The 19600-nt window shown below is 37.7% G+C and overlaps 1 protein-coding gene and 1 long non-coding RNA gene across 3 annotated transcripts; one reads left to right on the top strand and one right to left on the bottom strand.

Annotated features, from left to right (window-relative positions):
* The first annotated feature begins 107 nt into the window (after window positions 1-107).
* On the top strand, window positions 108-6719 carry LOC121243970 (TMV resistance protein N-like). 2 transcript variants are annotated; one of them, XM_041142027.1, is made up of 7 exons: window positions 108-833; window positions 1193-2297; window positions 2396-2674; window positions 2779-3717; window positions 3813-4367; window positions 5081-5701; window positions 5863-6719. In XM_041142027.1, the coding sequence occupies exons 1-7, from the start codon at window positions 325-327 to the stop codon at window positions 6595-6597; spliced, it is 4743 nt and encodes a 1580-aa protein (XP_040997961.1). In that variant the 5' UTR covers window positions 108-324; the 3' UTR covers window positions 6598-6719. The 2 variants fall into 2 exon arrangements, with proteins under 2 accessions (XP_040997961.1, XP_040997960.1); XM_041142026.1 differs by having other exon boundaries at window positions 5860-6719.
* LOC121243979 lies at window positions 4809-5090 on the bottom strand. The gene is made up of 2 exons (XR_005936357.1): window positions 4976-5090; window positions 4809-4879 (listed from the first exon to the last, which is right to left on the bottom strand). It is a non-coding gene; the product is annotated as an uncharacterized LOC121243979 (long non-coding RNA).
* Window positions 6720-19600: the final 12881 nt, after the last annotated feature.

Here is a 19600-nt window from a genome sequence, read left to right as displayed (position 1 = left end):
TATTGACCCAAAGTCAATGGATCAAGCTGTAAAGATACAGCACAATGATAAGCCTGATATCATTACCTCAACATCATGGCCAGTACTGTACACTTGAATATGTGTGCAATTACTTTCACTTTTAAAAGGCGTGTGGTAATACTTGGGTTGAAAGTAGAGCAGATTTCCATTGTTCCGTTTGTTCACCCCTGGAGATGAGCAGATTTCAGTGTTAGCATGAGTTTTGGGGAAGATCGATCTGTTAATTGAGGGCTTCCTTTAGCATTGTATATCCTTTATAATCTAAACTCGAAGATGCTTAATTAGCTAAGCCAAGTGTCCGATATGGCTTTCACCAGCAATATTCAAACAACCCCTTCATCTTCTTCCTCTTGTTCCAAACACCAATGGAAATATGAAGTTTTCCTCAGTTTCAGAGGTGAAACCCGTGAGACATTTACAAGCCATCTATGCAATGAGTTGCGTGAGAAATTGATCTACACCTTTATGGATGATGTAAGACTGGAGATCGGAAGACCCATTAAGAAGGAACTCTTGGATGCAATAGAGAAGTCAAGAATGGCGGTCATCATTGTTTCAAAAGAGTATGCATCGTCCACATGGTGCTTGGAAGAACTTGCAAAGATTGTTGAATGCATGAAAGATAGAGAGTTGAAAGTTTTGCCCATTTTCTATCATGTAAATCCTAGTGATGCACGGAAACAGGAGGATGGCACCTTTAGAGATGCCTTTGCTAAACACGAGAAAAATCTTGAGAACAAAGAAAAGGTGCAAACTTGGAGAAATGCTTTAAAAGAAGTGGCCAATCTCTCTGGATACCATTTAAAGAACGAGTAAGATACTACACAGATTTTTCTCTAGTGAGAATCTTTTTTCTTTTATAACTTTTTTTCTCCCGTAAAATACACATTTATTACTCATGTATGACTATAATTAAAAGATTTAAGGACTTTATAATTTGTCTCAAGATTCTTCTTACAAATAATCACTTTATTTTCTTCAAACTACATAATATAGCCCTTTATATCTGCAACCAAGAAGATCCAACTCTTCACTACTCAACTATATGCTACTATAATAAATTTCACTAGTTTAAGGCGAACACGCAACGAATCAACCCTTACATATCTCTTGTGATTTGTGTTGGTTTTGAGTTGACTCATCAATAGGCTTTATTTTACCTGTTTTACAGGGATGAGTCAAAGTTTATCAAAAAAATTGTTGAAAGGATATCTATAGAATTGAGCAACACCCGCCCAAGTGGTGATGAGAACAACCTTGTTGGGGTAGACACTCGTGTTAAGGAAATGTATTTGGATTATTTTGATATTGGATCGAATGATGTTCGCTTTATAGGTATATGGGGGATGAGTGGAATGGGCAAGACAACTCTTGCACGAGTTATTTTTCTAAAGTACAATCATCTATTCCGAGCTAGAAGCTTTCTTGAAAATGTTAGTTTGGTTTCTAAAAGAAATGGTATAGTTGCTTTACAAGAAAATCTCCTTTCAGATATGAAGTTGAAGGATGACCAAGAAAAATGGGATGTGCTTAAAGGAATTGATGTGATAAGGAATAGATTACGTTACACAAAAGTTCTTATTGTTCTTGATGATGTGGATGAAAAAGAACAATTAGAAACATTAGCTGGGAACTGCAATTGGTTTGGAGCAGGGAGTAGAATCATTGTGACCACTAAAGATAGACATTTGTTAACGAGACATAGAGTGCGATTTATATACCCAATTAAAGGACTACACAAAAGGGAGGCTTTACAGCTTTTTAGTCAACAAGCTTTTCATGACCCTGATCAACGCGAAGACCAAGACTTTTTGGATCTATGCAATGACTATGTGAGTTATGCTGACGGTCATCCTTTAACTCTTAAAGTTTTGGGTTCCTCCTTGTTTGGAAAAGGAAGAGAGGTATGGAGAAGTTCTTTGAATAGATTACAAGTACTTCCTCATAGAGATATTGTAAAGAAACTCAAAATAGGTTTTGATGCATTAGGGGAGACAGAGAAAAAAGTGTTCTTAGATATTGCCTGTTTCTTCAACGGGGAAGACAAAGATCGAGTAGTAGATTTATTGGAAGGTTCTGATTGCTTCCCTAACGTTGATATCGAAACTCTTGTGGACAAATCTCTTATCACTATTTTGGGGAGAAAATTGTGGATGCATAGTTTACTACAAAGACTGGGATGGGAAATTGTTCGCTGTGAATACCCTAAAAAGCTTGGAAAACGCAGCAGATTATGGTGTCGTGATGAGATCCTTGAAGTTCTACGGAAGAAATATGTAAGTGTAATAGTATTATATCAATACACTCACACACAATGCTTGTGACTGTTTGTTGCACAGTTCCATTCATTTATTTTGTTATTTTTTATTACCAGGGAACATATAAAGTCGAAGGCATAATGTTAAGTACCTCGTCTCCACACCAAGAAGAAGACTTGAATCCTGAAGCCTTTTCAAAAATGAATAAACTTAGATTAATTAAAATATGTGATGTGAATCTTCCACGGGGCCTTAATTCTCTCTCTAACGGGTTACAACTAATCGACTGGCACGAATATCCTTTGAGGTCCACACCGGAGAGTTTTCAACCAATCAATCTTGTTGAACTCATTATGCATCGCAGCAGCTTTTTGCAATTACCAATGGCTTTTCTTGTGAGATCTTTTTCCTAGATTAATAGCCTTTTTTCATTTTTTTTTTTTAAATTTGGAGTCATTTCTTAAAAGACTTTCTCTATTTCTATATTGTTGCATTACAGAATTTAAACAAGTTGAAAGTCATGGACTTCAGTGGCTCTGAAAACTTGTTGATGACTCCTGACTTCTCTGGATGCCCAAGTCTTCAAAGGTTAATTTTTGAAGGTTCCACAAGATTGTATGAAGTTCACCCATCTATTGGAGCTCTCAATCAGCTCATTCTATTAAATCTCAAAGATTGTAAATCTCTGAGTAGGCTTCCGCATGAGATCAACTTGGAATCATTGAAAGTTCTGATGTTATCGGGTTGTTCAAGACTCTCTATGTTTCCAGAGATTGGGCAGAATATGAAACATTTGTCAGAGCTTTATTTGGATGGGACTGCCATTCAGGAACTCCCATTATCAATTCAACATCTAACTGGCCTGACATTACTAAATCTTGGAGACTCCAAGCAGCTTTTGGTTTTTCCAAGTGTCATCAGTTTTTTACCTGCTCTTAAAACCCTCATTCTCTCTGGATGCAAAGGTCAACCTCCTTCCTCTGTTTTATTTTCAATTGGTGCACCCCTCACCTTGTCGTTGCCTAGCTTTTTTTCAGGGTTGACCTCTTTGGTAGCTCTAGACCTAAATGGTTGCAATCTATTGGATGGAGCACTCCCTGACAATCTTAGTAGCTTAACCTCCTTGGAGTCTCTGAATTTGAGTAGAAACAATTTCACACGCTTGCCACAGAGCATTTCTCAGCTTCCAAAGCTTAAGTTTCTTTATTTGGATAATTGTAGCAAGCTTCAATTATTGCCAAATCTTCCCTCAACTACACAATTTGTAATGGCTCGAGAATGTACTTCACTACAAAATTATTCCAATCAAATTGTAGTGTCGACTTCAGGTGGAGGAGAATTCACTGTTATTAACTGCCTTAGCTTGGCTGCCAGTGAAGAAGACATTCTAAGTGAGGTTTCCTTGCTAGATAGACACTTTCACCCATTGTGGATGGAGGTCTCTCTCTCTCTCTCTCTCTCTCATATATATATTCACAAACATATTAGAACATTTCTTTCCTCCTAATTTTTCCATTCTATAATATTGTACAGGAGCAAATTCATCAAAGTGAAGAATATCATGGCATTTCTCAGACTACAATTCCAAAGTGGTTCAATCAAAATTGCTGGTCATCAATATCAATCCCATTACCATACGATCTCTCTAAAGATAGTAGTTGGAGAGGAATTGTGTTGCATACAGTGCTAGATACTGATGTTCAAGGTGTAACTTTGGCTGATGCCTCGAATAATTCTCATGAGTTGATATGTAGCTTGGACATAGATGGAGGTCCTGCAACTTTTTCCGTAGTCCTCCCTAAATACCAACGCATCCACGATCGTTCATTTGGACTTTGTCTATATATATCGCATGCGAGGCTTAGGAACCAACTAGACCAGTGCAACTGCTTCACCACTCGGTTTACATCCAACAGCCCCAGTATTGTGATCAGTTGTTGTGGCGCTCGTATCCTCTACAAGCAAGATATGATGCAGTTCGTACAAATCATAAGCCAGAAAAATTTTGGATGGAGACCTCTAATAAGTCAAGTACAAAGTGTTGCTGACCTTAAGCCTTATGATGAATTCTATGCAGCTAGCCCGCTGGTAAGGGTTTATACCGTTACACTTGGGGACATTTGGACAATAAGACATGATATTCTCAGAATTTTCAAACTTCTCATAATGTCAGTTCCAAAGGTCACTCAAATGTAAAATATTTTTCAATTTCAAATCTTTGAACTTTTTCATCTAATAATTACCGAATCATTATTCAAATACAAAAACCAATGCAAATTTGAACCCCTCAATTTTTAGTTGCAAATGATGCCATGCATGTTGAAACTCTATGGCAAGCTAGATTAGGACCAGCTATTATGTGCAAATATAGTTTTTTGATAACGCTAATTAACCATGTCATAAAAATTTCAATGCATCATGTAGGCGCAGAAGATATACTTATTCTCTCACCAAACAAGATCGTGAGACTGCAACGGTAGCATCCCCGAGGGCATGGATTTCCTTTAGCTATCTTTTGTCCATATTTTCTCCATTGACAGCCATCGTTCATCTATATACAAGAAAAATCAGAAAAAAAAAATGCATTAATTTTGTCTAAACTACATGTAGCAGATGCATTGTAACATATATAGTTGTCAATTACAAAAGGTTTGTTGCATATCATGAGGCGGTGACATCAGATAATTCTTCAGCACATTTTCACTAAAACAGTTGTTTACAAACGTATCTTATACATAACAAGTTTAATATTCGCTACCTCTCTCTCTCTCTTATTTGACACTAAATTTCCATTTTTACAGGACTTTCATCCCTCCACTAGGTATAGTTATTGTTTCCCTCCGAGTAAAGTTCAAGACTGGTTCACTCATCAAAGTTGTGGACAATCAGTGGCAATTGACATACCCCCAAGATTGTACTATAATGATAATTGGATGGGACTTGTTCTATATGCTTCTTTTTCAATTCGCAGGGATCCAGAAACCCTCCTTGACAATTGTCAATTGCAAATGGGTATCCTTTCTTTCCACACCAGTAGACATGCAATCAAGCGGTTTGTTACACGAGGTGGCTTTTGTTGGATAGCCTACATACCAGGTAATCAATTGACGGGTCGGGTATGTGACAGCAGCCACATTGTAGCTTCATTTGTGAGTGATTGTCCAATCATTACAATGGAGAAATGTGGACTTCGTATTTTGTACAAGCATGATCAAGGACAATTCGAGCAAGAACTAAAACACTGCAATGATTTGTTTTCTGAGTACCGAGATTCCATGGGTCCGTTTATGGCTGCTTTAGAAAAAACAAATGAAACAACAGTACCTGTCCACTCATTAAAGGACCTCAAAATTGAAATATCGATAAGCGGCATTCCTCGTCAGGATAAGTCTAATAAAACTTGCAGTAGAAGTAACCTTATGGTAAGAAATTTTTATGAGTCTTTGTTTTGCTTCAATATACCATATTTGAATTCTCCCTTTGTATATGTAATATTAATTCTCTCCTTTTGAGCAAAGTTCACCATATTTTCTATTTCTCTCCTTTTGAGTAAATTTCACAATATTTTCTATCTTTTACACAGGATCGTGTATATAATTCATGTTATCGTCCAAGTAAAATTCTGGAGTGGTTCACCCATCGGAGTGCCGACTCCATTGTGACAGTCCCTTTACCTCCAAATGATCGTACTTCTTGGATTGGACTTGCTCTTTGTGCTTCTCTTTCAGTCCCAGGGCATTCAAGTTACGTTGCTGACAATTTCGTTTCCCCCCGACTTCCTTCCAACCTCATTTGTGATCTAGAAACCGATATTGACAGTGTGGAACGTTTCCATAGCTATTGCCTCACTGAACATGATCTTAAGTTGCTGTCAAAGCTAGGTGGATTCATCTGGCTGTCTTATATACCACGCCGGTTGTTTCCAGATTTTATGGATGAATGCAGTTGGATTGATGCTTCTATCTCAACCGATTACCCAGGCTTGATGGTGAAAAAGTGTGGATTCCGTCTTTTGTACAATGAAGAAGAGCTAAATGATCAATTTGAGGAAACAAAAAGCCATTTCTCAAATACTCCTGATGATAACAAGGATGTCTGGGGGAAATTATATCATGTTGACCCAAAGAACTCTAGGGACACGCTGATCTCTCGCAGCCTTAAATACTGTTGGAAGTTTTTTTTCTATTATTTTTTGTTTTCTTTTATAGAAAAGACCGTTGGAAGTTCTTTTTTTTATATTTTATATTTTATATTTTTATTTTATAAGAAAGACCGTAGGAAGTTCATTTGTAATTTCTTTATGAAAATCTTTAGATAAAAGAACTCCAATTATTTTAGGATATGACTTTTGATATTCTCAAGGCTGAGTTGATGTATCTAGAATTCTCTTTCTATTAGTATAAATATGTATAAGCTGTCAGCTTATGCAACTGTGATGAAGAAAAAGAAAACGCAACATTTGCAGGTGTAGCTGCTTACCATTTGATTGAGAATTCTCTTTCATTTGATTGAGTAGTATTGGTATTTGAATATTGTGGATTGATGTCATATTGTTGTTTGGAAAAAAACACAGTCATGAACTCTGTAGAATTTTAAATGAGCCAGATTTTTATGTTCATATGTACTAATATAATTTGCTGCATATGAGCTACAAGGAGGGTGACTTTTTTGTGGATTGATGTCATATTGATTCTAATTAAGCTTGTTGAAAGCATGGCTCTCTCTAAAGGTCAGATTGTATTTGTGAAAAATAAACCAATCTGAATTTTGGTATTCTTTTCGTTCTTATGTTTCTAGGATAGAGCTATTAAACTTGTTTAAAGAATGTCTCTCTCTGGGGCTTGTCACGGTACAGGGGACGTGAGGATCCATGAAAGTTTGAATGAGCTTAGCATTGATTTCTATAGTTTTATGACTTTGGTACTTAATTTAACGGCATGATTTCAGAGGCCACGCAAAATACAACCTAGTCTTTGTCTCTGGGGCAAAACCGAGCGGACCGAATATTTCAGTCCAGATCGGATCGGACCGAATACTAAACTGGTCAGTCTCGATCCCAAATTATGTGAATCGATAAATTCGGTTTGATCTCGAGATCTATAAATTTTGGACCGGACTAAACCGGACCGGACTCTTATATAATTTTTAAAAATATTTTTAATAATTTAATATATTATTTGTATATAGAAATTATATAAGTTAATAATGTAATTTTCATCTAATTTATTATCATTGACCATATAAAACATTAAATAATATATACTATCAATTAATAATTAATCATAAATCATGTGATAATATATGTCATTATATGTAAATAGTTAATACATTAATACATACTCTACTATTTATATTTAATTAAAGTACTTAGGTAATTTTTTTTTAAATACCTAAGTTGTAAGTAATCATGAATAATCTATGTAGAATGGAATTATTTGATATTCATTAACCATATATAAAATATATGCTATTATTAATAATTATGCATACTAAAGAGCAAAGTCTAAGTTGGAAAGTAGTAATTATCAACATCATAAATATAATTATAGTTAAATATTTGTTTAATGAGTTAATTACATAATCCACATTAATAATTTACTTTTTTTATTAATTTATTTGCAAAATAAATGAAACAAAATAAAAAATAATTGGGTCGAACCGACCGGATCGATTTACACCTCTAAGGAGTATCGAGTTTATGAAAGGTTAGACTATTTTAGAAAAATTGACAGAACATCTGGAAATTAAAGTTGGACACATGAACACTAGATTTATGACTTTAATGTCAATATTATAGGGTTAATATGATTTTAGAAATTATTCGCGAAATTATTTGTAGAAAGTATATAATGCTCCTGTTTTTTAATACAAGTACAATATTTTTTATAATATACAATATTTTACAATAATATTCTTCATTTCAAAATATAATTATACAAGAACTCAACTCAATCTTCTGCATACACTTATTCTTATACTATATTTTTTACTTAAGTATTGGAATGTCTCCAGGCCATATGTGCAGCCCCATCATTTACTATAAATTATCCGTATAGTTGCTAATGTGAAACACATTTTTTATATAAATATATTTTTTTGGTTCACACACATCAATATTAGGTTGTGTTTAGACGTTAAATTAAGTTGCGTTGAATTGAAAATTGAAAGTTAAATAAAATATTATTAGAATATTATTTTTTAATATTATTATTACTATTTTATGATTTTAAAAAATTAAATTATCTATTATATTTTATAAAAAAATTTAAAAAAATTATAATAATGAATTAAAATGAATTTGATAGCTAAACTCAAGAAAGAACCCCCATCGTTTGATCGTAATACGCACTCTATCTCTCTCATGACTTTTCCACCATTTGAAATCATCTTTTTAAAAAGTAATTTTTTTAAATTTTTATTCATGTCGATGGAAATTCATGTTATTTTTTAGTAAGGTTATTTTTGACATAAAATTGAGTTTGGATTTTAAATTCATCTCAATTCATCTCAACTCATCATTATAACTTTTTCAAATTTCAACACAAAATATAATAAACAATTCAACTTTTTTAAATCTCAAAATAATAATAATATTCTAACAATATTTTATCATCTCAACTCAACTCACTTCAACATCCAGACACTAAGAGTTATTTTAGGTGAATTTAATAAAATATTATTAAAATAATATTTTTTAATATGATTATTATTCTAAGATTTAAAAAATTAAATTATTTATTATATTTTATATAAAAATTTAGAAAAATTATAATAATAAAAATGAGATGAAATGATTCGTTTCTCTATTTAAATATCCCCTTAGTTATACACTAAATTTTATTTGTTTATTTTTCTAATAAATGTGATATAAAAATACTGATTACATAAACTCAATTAATTTAATAAAAATAAAAAATAAAACAAAATAAGGTGGCTAGGAACGCTCTATGATAATCTAGATGGATAATATATAATTGAGAAATAATATGTAGTCAGGAATGCGTAAGTGTTTAATAATTATTTTGAAATAAATAAATAAATATGAGATTTATATAAAAAATTAATTTTTTAATAATAGATCCCATTCTTTTTTTAAATACGAAATTTATATAAATAAAATAGATTGACACGACACAATCTATTATATTAATAAATCTTATTAAAATTTAAAATTTTGATACGATAAATTTAATAAAATACGATAAATTTGACTAGTCGAAATAGAGTTAAACTATATAATATAATATATATGCGACACATTAATACGATTTCACACCAGATATGCAAGAGACAAAAGCCGGGGCCTACTGCAATGCAAATACTTCAAGGAAGTAAGTAGGAAAGATTTATGGAAAATCTAAAGAGATAATAATATATAATTGTAACCAGTTATATCAAATGAAATATTTAAAGAGATAATAATATATAACTGTAACCAGCTGTCATCCAACGTGTTGGGTGCACGAGACAAAAGCCTCTTGCAAGGTTAGGTACAGAATGCGTCAGAATCACTTTTAACATTGTAGCCATCCACATCAAATTCTAACAATGAATTATTCAATTTTTTATTATATAATAATATAAAATAATATTTATTATATAATAAAATAATATTTATTTAAAAAGATATTTACTTTTTTTTATTATTAGTAAAGCCAATTATCCGATATGGCTTGCACCAGCAATATCCGATATGGCTTAATTAGCAAAGCCAAGTATCCGATGACTTAAAGTATCAGAATGTCTCCAAGGCATCTCGTGCCGCCCCTATGTTTGCTATAGATTATCCGTATAGTTGGTGGTGTAAAACACATCTTTTATATAAATATATTTTTTTGGCCCGCACAACCGGTGTGTAATCGCCACATCATTATAATGAAATAGTGTATTTCATTTAAAGGAGAGATAAAAATCGAGAGACAAAATGAGGGAAGTGAGATTAAGAGAAACGGTGTGTTTCATTTAGTTTTTCAAAACACACTGTTTTGACAGAGTGAAATTGAGAGGCTTCTCCCTTCTCCTTCTCCCTGCGTCCCCTTCTCCCTAACCTTAATACCATCGACGTCCCTCCTCCTTCCTGAAGCCAGCGACCTCTATTCATTCACCATGCCCCAATCTTATTCTCACAGACCAAAACAAAACGGAAGGCAGCTCACACACCAAAACTAAATGGAAAGAAGCGATTTCGATTTCAAACGCGCAACAACATTCTCGTATACCTTCCATTCACACTTACTTCAATCTTCAGCTACCTCCTTGACCTCCAAATTTTTTTTCAAACCTCCATTAGCTTTGTTTTATTCTTGTATTGTATTGAGATTTGCCTAGGAATTAAAAATATATATATATATCGATGCTTAATTTCCACATATATGATTGTTCCTAATCCATTTTTAAAGTCCTTGTAGCAATAGTTGATACCCCCACCACTTGCATTCAGCCCCTTTCATCTTCCAACTTACACAAATCCCTCTCAAGCCCATTGCTATTTTTTATAAATGACACTCCATTTGCCATCATTTCGGGCAAGAGTATTCCAGCAATTAAAAAAATTCTCCTCCAAAAATTAAAATGGTTTATAGTTAGTTGGTACCTCGCTTTCTTCAGTCGAAATGCTCTGTAGTCGAGCACCAGTTTGGGTGTTTTTTTATCACTTGAAATCCTCTGCAGAAATGAGTTTGGGCATTTTTCAGCCACTCCAAATGCTTTGTAGAAATGGGTTAGTCCTTGCTTCTTTCTTTCACTCTAGGTTTCAGTCCATGTGGTGGCAGGGTACCCCGCCCGTTCGCCGGGGTGCGGGGGTCATCCGTCCGCCATCCCCCCCCCCCCCCCACCTCCCGCGGCCCGCCCAGCCCCCGCCCCCTATTGGGCCTTCAACCTAACTCATTTTTCTGGGCCCTAAATGGATCAGAATATATTTTTGGGCTACTTTGGGCCCAGAATCCATTTTTGGACCACTTTGGACACATAATTTAACTGAAATAAATAAATAAATATATTTAAAAATTGAAAAAAAAAGATACATATATATAGATAGAACTATTAACTATATACTAAATTTTATTACTAACTAATTAAGTAATAATCATCACTAAGGCACTAAACTATTACAAATTACAAATTACTATTATACAAATTAAGACTCTAAGAGAACTAATAAACTTAAACTATTACAATATTATAAACTCCTATAAAAATATTAAATATTACAAATTGTACTATTAATTATTGTAGCAACATTACACTTAATTGTAAATTAACAATTATAACTAATAAATTTTCAATTTGGGATAGCGTTGTGGCGGTGAGTTCATTGATCAATTCTCAAACCCTTGTTGCAATAAACTCCGCCCATGCTTGCCCGTACGCAAGGCCAAATCCAAATACCATGACATCCATCTTAAATCTCGGGTCAAGGACGACAACTATATATAACAAAATATTAGCCCTATTAAAATCTCTCCAATACTTGTCGTACTTTGACCTCATAATCAATGCCATCTTCCGCAACCTATAGTGACCACCTGCTACCATGTCATCTAATTCTTCTTTTACCCTACATATTTGCTGACATAATTGATGGAATGTAGGGTACAAAATTCCAGATATCGTCGCGGTGTTCTCATAAAAAAGCTTTAAAAACTCCACAAAAATATATGCAATCTCCCAATTATCATCTATGGGTTTCCCAAATCCCCGTTGATCATCAAAATATTTAACATATTGGATGTTTTCATCACCCAATAGTATAAATGCCAACTTATATTTTTGGGCCGCCTCCAACATAAAAAACGTTGAGTTCCATCGTGTAGGCATATCAGTACAAAGACCCTTCTTGGATGTTAGGCCACAGACCTTGAAGCAATATTGAATTTCTCCAACCTCGAAGGAGAAGATCTCACCTGACCCGAGCAATTGAGTCATGAAGATCCCTCAAACCATCAGTAACAATAAGATTCAGAATATGTGCCGCACATCTCACATGCAAACACTCTCCACCCAAGATTGTCTTATTTGCCTATCTAAGATAGGTCTTTAGATGTCCTAATGTGACATCATTAGACGATACATTATCAACTGTGATTGTAATAACTCGGATCAACCCTCACTCCTTTATTGCGGCCTCTAAGGCATTCATAATTATCTCACCCTTATTATCGGTAATTTGACAAAATTTTATAATTTTCTATGCAATGTCCAATTACAATCAACAAAATGCACAGTTAAATACATATAATTAAAATTTTAGACTGATGTCCAAGTATTAGTAGTAAGATAAACAAATTGACCGGCCAATTCACCCATCAACTTCTCTTTTTCAGTGTAAAAATATTTTTTTACATCATTTCCCACCGTGTGGCGAGAAGGAATATTAAATCTTGGTTCCAATGGTTTCAAGTAGCGAGTAAACAGTTGGAACCATTTCCCATCAACAACTTGAAAATGTAGCTCGTCCATGATGATCCTACGAGCTAGGTGTCTTCTACATTTATCAGGATCATACTTTGTATACCCCTCAAAGTTGCACCCCCACTAGTCTCTTCCGCCATTTTTTTAAGTCCAATTTCTAGCCTAAATTGGCTCTTTTCTTGTAACGATCTTAATATTGGACTTTTTCTACATTACTCTTCTAAGTGCACCTTTAATTGTGAGGTGGCATGTTTCCTATAATGACATCAATAGATTTTTTCACAATGGTTACACATGGCTTGGAGGTTATTTGGATCAGGACTCCTCTAATTTAGTGAACTGAGCCCAAATTATGGAAGCAGGTTTCTGGTTGAGCTTGGGGGCGGGGCAAGATGCCGCAGGGATAGGTGTTGGGCCAGGGGTAGGGGTAGGAATAGAAATAGGAGAAGGGGCAGGTGTAAGGGTAAGGGTACCTTGAGCATGGAAATGAGAGCTCGTACTAGAATCTGCTGGCATATCCATGAACACAAGCAAGCAAAAAATCTAAAATTAAAGCAAACATAGCAACATGCCAAATAATTAGCATCCAACCATTAACATATATATTGGAAGTTGGAAGATCAAACATCAAACATATAAAAAAAATAAAAAATTGAAATACCCAATTACCCAAATAAAATGGATTATAAAATTTGTAAGAAAAATTATGTACCCATTAGTTGTAGATCAAACATCAATGATCAAACATCAAACATAAAAAATAAAAATAAATGAAATACCCAACTACCCAAATAAAATGGGTTATAAAAGTTGTAAAAAAAAAATTAAATACCCATTAGTTGTAAAAAAAAAATTAATTTTTCAATTAAAATGGGTTATAAAAGTTGTAAAACAAATTAAATACCCAATTAAAATGGGTTATAAAAGTTCTAAAAAAAATTAATTTCCCAATTAAAATAGGTTATAAAAGTTATAAAACAAATTAAATATAAGAGAATCAGTATGATACGCATCACTCTCATCAATCCCATGATTCATGGTCCTCCCCGATTTCTCTCTACTATAATTTGGATTGTAATTACTCTGTTTGCAGTTTCCTTTTATAGCTGTACATTCCTTATAGTTGTACATTCCTTATTTAGCTACAGCCTTGTAATATATATTGTCTTGTGATAATGAGAATAAGTTAAGCTTTTCTGCAAACTACTTGCATAAACCTTTTGTGGTATCAAAAGGTCTTCTTCTCTCACGAGAACAACGATCCTCCTCTGCACTTTGTCGTCCAGTGTCCATTCCAATCCCCACTCTGTTTCGGGAGGTTCCGATCCTTCTACAGACCTACCTTTGGTTACCATCAACACCTCTAGCCAACTACCTTTTAAACTTACTGCCTCAAATTATCCCTCCTGTCGTGCAACCTTCATAACCATTTTATTTGGTTATGATCTCATGGGTTATTTGGATGGTACACTTCCGTGTCCTCCTACGCCTACCGAGAAGTCCTCTTCCTTTGCCTTAGCTCGCTACGCCCACTGGTATCGACAGGACCAGTTGCTGCTCAATGCGATCTTCTCCTCAGTCTCTGAGACCGTAATGCCTCTCATCGCCACGACCACCACAAGTCGTGCTACTTGGCAACATCTTGCCTGTTTGTTTGCCAGCAAATCTCAGGCTCGTATCATGCAGTTGAAGGAGGATTTAACCCTTATCCAACGGGGTTCTCGCACGGTATCTGAATTTCTTCATGCGGTCAAGGTGATCGCTGATGAACTTTCTCTCATCGATGCACCAGTTTCGGATGATGATTTGACGCTCTACGTTCTTAATGGTCTTGGCTCGAAATTTCGAGATATGGTGGCTCCAATTCGCGCACGAGAGACTGCTCTTTCGTTTGCCGAATTACATGATCTGCTCATTGGTCATGAGCACTATATCAAACGCATGGATGGCAATGCTTCCGCTCTTGTTGTCACAGCCAACTCTTCTCAACGGAAACAGTCCACTAGCCGATTCAAAAATCACAAATCTCGCTCCAAACCGCATCTCAACAATAAATCTGGAACCAAGAAGCCTCCTGTTATTTGCCAAATCTGTGATCAATCTGGACACACTGCTAAAACATGCTTCAAACTTCACTCTCGTCCTTGCTGCCAATTGTACCACTTCGACATCTCCAACCCAAGGCAAATGGCTCCTTGATTCTGCGGCGTCTCACAATATCACATCCGACTTAGCCAATCTCTCCATTCACTCAGAATATGAGGGACAGGATGAGGTGGTTCTCGGTGATGGTACAGGTTTGCCGATCTCTCACATTGGTTCCACTACCATTTCTTCTCCTTCCCGATCCCTCACATTAAAGGACACCTTACATGTGCCTCTCATTCATAAAAACTTGATATCTGTCCACAAATTTACTCATGACAATAATGCTATCATTGAGTTTCATCCTCTTTTTTACCTTGTGAAGGAACGGACGACGGGGGCAGTTCTCATGCGCGGTAGGTGTGAAGACGGGGTCTATCCAGTGGCATTCAGTTCTTCTTTTTCTCAAGCAAATCACATTCGGCTAACTGGAACTCGTGTCTCCTTTGCTCTCTGGCATCATCGGTTGGGCCATCCCACTCCAAAACTTTTGTCCTCTCTTATTCGCAATCATGCCTTACCTGTTTCTCCCTCTAACTCTCCAATGTCTTGTATTTCCTGTCAATGCAATAAATCGCATAAGCTTCCTTTTAGTTCTACGTCTCTCAAGAGTACTACTCCCCTTGAATTTTTGTATGCCGATGTGTGGGGACCCTCCCCCGTCCCTTCCATTGATGGTTATCAATATTACTTATTGCTTGTTGATCATTTCACTAAGTACTGTTGGTTTTATCCATTGCGGCATAAGTCTGATGTTCACGCTACGTTTGTGCAATTTACCTCCATGGTTGAAAATCAATTTTCAAGCAAACTTAAAAATTTGTACTCCAACAATGGTGGTGAATTTATCAAACTCCGATCATTTCTTAGCAGTCGTGGCATTAGTCATTACACTACTGCCCCACACACTCCTCAACAAAATGGCACGGCTGAACGTCGCCATCGCCATATTGTTGAAACCGGCATGACTCTACTTCATCATGCTTCGGCTCCGTCAAATTATTGGACCCATGCTCTAGCCACTGCGGTTTACCTCATTAACCGTCTTCCTACACTCTTACTCGTGCGCAAAAGTCCATTTGAAGCACTCTTTGGTCGAGCCCCTGACTATCACAAATTACGGACGTTTGGCTGCCAATGTTATCCTTGGCTTGTTCCTTACCGAACCAACAAGCTCCAACCGAAGTCCCAACCTTGTGTTTTCCTGGGGTACTCCCTCACTCAACATGCCTTCAAGTGTTTGGATCTTCACACGGGTAAGATATATCTTTCTCGACATGTTACATTTGATGAACATGTGTTTCCTTTCAAAGATACACCTCCTCGTGTCCCAGAGCCCGTTCCTGTCCCTTCCCCTGCGATTATCGTAGCTCCTTGCCCAGTGCCTCCTATCACTCTTCCTGCTTCGGATCCTTTGCCTCTCACATCTTCTACAGCAGAGACGCCTGTTCCCGTCACTCCGATCTCTACTCCAGGTATGTCCTCAACCTCTCCCATTCCTTTTTCCTCTAGCACTGAGTCTCCTTTGCCTGCAGAAACCCCCACTACCTCGTCGCACCCATCCTATGGTTACTAGAGCTCAGAACCATATCTTCTGTCCCAAGCAGCTCTCAGTTACCACCAAGCATCCACTTGCTTCCACCTTGGAACCGACATGTGTTTCTCAAGCGCTCAAGGACCCTCAATGGCCCCAAGCCATGGCCGATGAATTCACTGCGTTGGTTTCTCATGGCACCTGGAAGCTTGTTCCAAAACCCCCTGCATCCAACTTAGTTGGATGTAAATGGGTGTTTCGCGTTAAGCGACACCCTGACGGTACTGTGGACAGATTCAAAGCGCATCTCGTCGCCAAAGGATTTAACCAACGTCCGGGTGTGGACTACACTGAGACGTTCAGCCCCGTGATTAAACCAACCACCATTCGGTTGATTCTCTCCTTGGCTCTTTCTAATGGATGGTCCCTCCATCAACTGGACGTTAATAATGCGTTCCTGCATGGCCAATTCACCGAGCAAGTCTTCATGCAACAACCAGTTGGTTTCGTTGATCAGGCTCATCCTCAACATGTTTGTGCCCTTCAAAAATCCCTCTACGGTCTCAAGCAGGCTCCTAGAGTCTGGTATACTGCCTTGCGATCTGGTTTGTTGGAGTTGGGATTTTTTCACTCCAAGTCAGACCCCTCTCTGTTCATTTACAATAAGGATGGCATTCTTTTCTATATTCTGGTTTATGTCGATGACTTAATTCTCACCGGCAATAACACTCAATTTCGGCAGCACGTTGTCACGTCCCTGGGCAACAAATTCTCCTTGAAAGAATTAAGTGACTTGCATTACTTCCTCAGAGTGGAAGTTATACCAGTGAAGCAAGGTCTATTTCTCTCTCAGAATCGGTATGTCCATGATTTACTCACTCGGTTGAAGATGACTGGTGCCAAAGAAGTCCAAACACCTATGGCCGTATCTGCTCAGCTTCTTCTCAATGATGGCACCGCACACTGTGATCCCACTGAATATCGTCACACTATTGGCTCCCTTCAATATCTATCCCTTACGCGTCCAGATATTGGATTTGCAGTCAATCGTCTTGCTCAGTACATGCATCAACCAACTGTCTCCCACTGGCAACATGTCAAGCGGCTCTTGCGATATGTCAAACACACCATTCACTTTGGTCTTCTTCTACGCCGGCAAACAAATCCTGTTCTTCGTGGTTTCTCTGATGCCGATTGGGGGGGTAATCTTGACGATCGTAAGTCCACAACTGCCTACATTATTTTTCTAGGTGCCAATCCCATCAGCTGGCGTACTCGAAAACAAAAGGCCGTTGCTCGTTCATCCACAGAAGCAGAGTATCGCGCTCTTGCTAATGCTGTGGCGCCCCCAATCCCCCTTATAAAAATACACAGGGATCGAGACGCCAGGATGGTGACAACACGGTCACACATCCCAACGAAGTGCCAGTGTGTGTAAATGCAACAGTGTTCAAATAAAATAACGCAGCGGATAGTCAACTAAGTACCAGAATTTAATTACAATCAAACACCAGTAAAGATTTAAATAGCAGTTATACAGTCATCCATAAAATAATTTACAATAGTTTTAAATGTACAAACGAGTGATCCCAGATCACTCCTCAGGCGGAGTCGTCTCCTCAGGCTCGCCCTCCTCCTCCTCATCAGCATCAAAATCTGCGACACCACAAAATGGTCTCGCAGGTAAGTATAACCCAAACAACAATGTAATACAAAATGCATTAAATGCAACTAACATGCATGCACATGAAAACATGCATTTTTCCACAAAACATCATTTTCCCCGAAAATGATAAATTTCCAACACACACCAAAATCCCATTTTGGTCCAAATTATCCGTAAATCATTTTCCCAGAAAATGATTTACCCAAAAAATCAACTCGCACTATTTTCCCAGAAAATAGTGCATTAATCCCAAATGCACCATGCATTATTTCCATATGCACCATGGTCTCCCCTATGGACCATCCGCACGTCCTGGCTTCGCAGCGGTGCTCAGTTCCGCGCCCAGCGCGTACGTGGCCAAGCACTCACACTACGCAACGAGCGATGCCCAGTTCCGCGCCCAGCGCGTACGTGGCCAGACATCCTCTAGTCCCCGCCAGCAGAAGGACCACGGAGTCGGCACGAGACCATCTCGTCCGATCCCATTGTCGCCCGGCGACAACCCAGGGGACGTTACTCAGTATATTCCGCTCCCGAGTAACCAGAGGAGCTCCACCGAGTTAATGCCCCATCTCGGCTTGGGGTCGTGATACACACGCACCAAAAATATTAACACATAAAATCATAGCTTTTCAAAGCACATGAACATGAATGCAATACACGAAAACCCAGTTTTCTTTTACAAACATGATCATGCATGAAATGATGAAATGCACATGTACCAACACAATATCCAAACAACCCATCAACAACAAATATCCAATCAACCAAATCAACCAAACAACTCCAATCACAAATCCATCCGACCCCCGAACTCCTCGGACTCAGTCCGGCATGCCAAAAACACAGTGAAATGGGTTAGTGCAAAAATACATTTAAATTACGAAAGTTCTTTGGAGAAATACTTACAGTGCAATATAATAATTTTCCGAGGATCGCGAAGTAGAAAAAGGCGACGTTTGAGCAACACCACAGTGTAAAATACACTGTGGCCGTGGGTCACAAATACCCATTTTTCAACGAGGACAAACGAAGACCCAAGATTGATAGGGTAGGGCCTAGGGAGGTCGGTGAAGCTAGTGGTGGTGGTGGTTTGCCGTGGGTGGCGGCGCAAGGGGCGGTTTTAGGCCCGAAAAGTGCAAATCGGAGATGGACTTGGTGGGGCTTCACCGGTGACGGATCGGAGCTGGGGTTGGGTCCAATGGGTTGCCAAGAGACCGGGGATGAAGTGGTAGGAAGATGGTGGCCGGAGGTGGCGCGACGGCGGCGCAGTGGTGCATGGAACGCCGCGGCTTCAATGGGTTCGTGGTGGTTAACGGCGACGATGGAGGAGCTGGAAATGGAGGGAGGTGATCGCCGGCGGCAGGGGGAGCGGTGGAGCCGGGCGGTGTCGACCACCGCCGGCGCACGGCGGCGGGCTGGGGAGGAAGCCACGCACGGCGAGAGAGAGAGAGAGAGAATTCGCGCACCCCCGGGGAGGAAACCGGGAGAAGAAAAAGAAAAAGAAAAAGAAAAAAGAAAAGAAGAAAAGAAAAAGAAAAGGAAAAGAAAAATAGAGGGAAAAGA

Source organism: Juglans microcarpa x Juglans regia, chromosome 8S (assembly GCF_004785595.1).
Source record: "Juglans microcarpa x Juglans regia isolate MS1-56 chromosome 8S, Jm3101_v1.0, whole genome shotgun sequence".
NCBI classification, from domain to species: domain Eukaryota; kingdom Viridiplantae; phylum Streptophyta; class Magnoliopsida; order Fagales; family Juglandaceae; genus Juglans; species Juglans microcarpa x Juglans regia.
The sequence above is the reverse complement of the archived record's forward strand: the minus strand, read 5'-3'. Positions and strand labels throughout refer to the sequence as shown.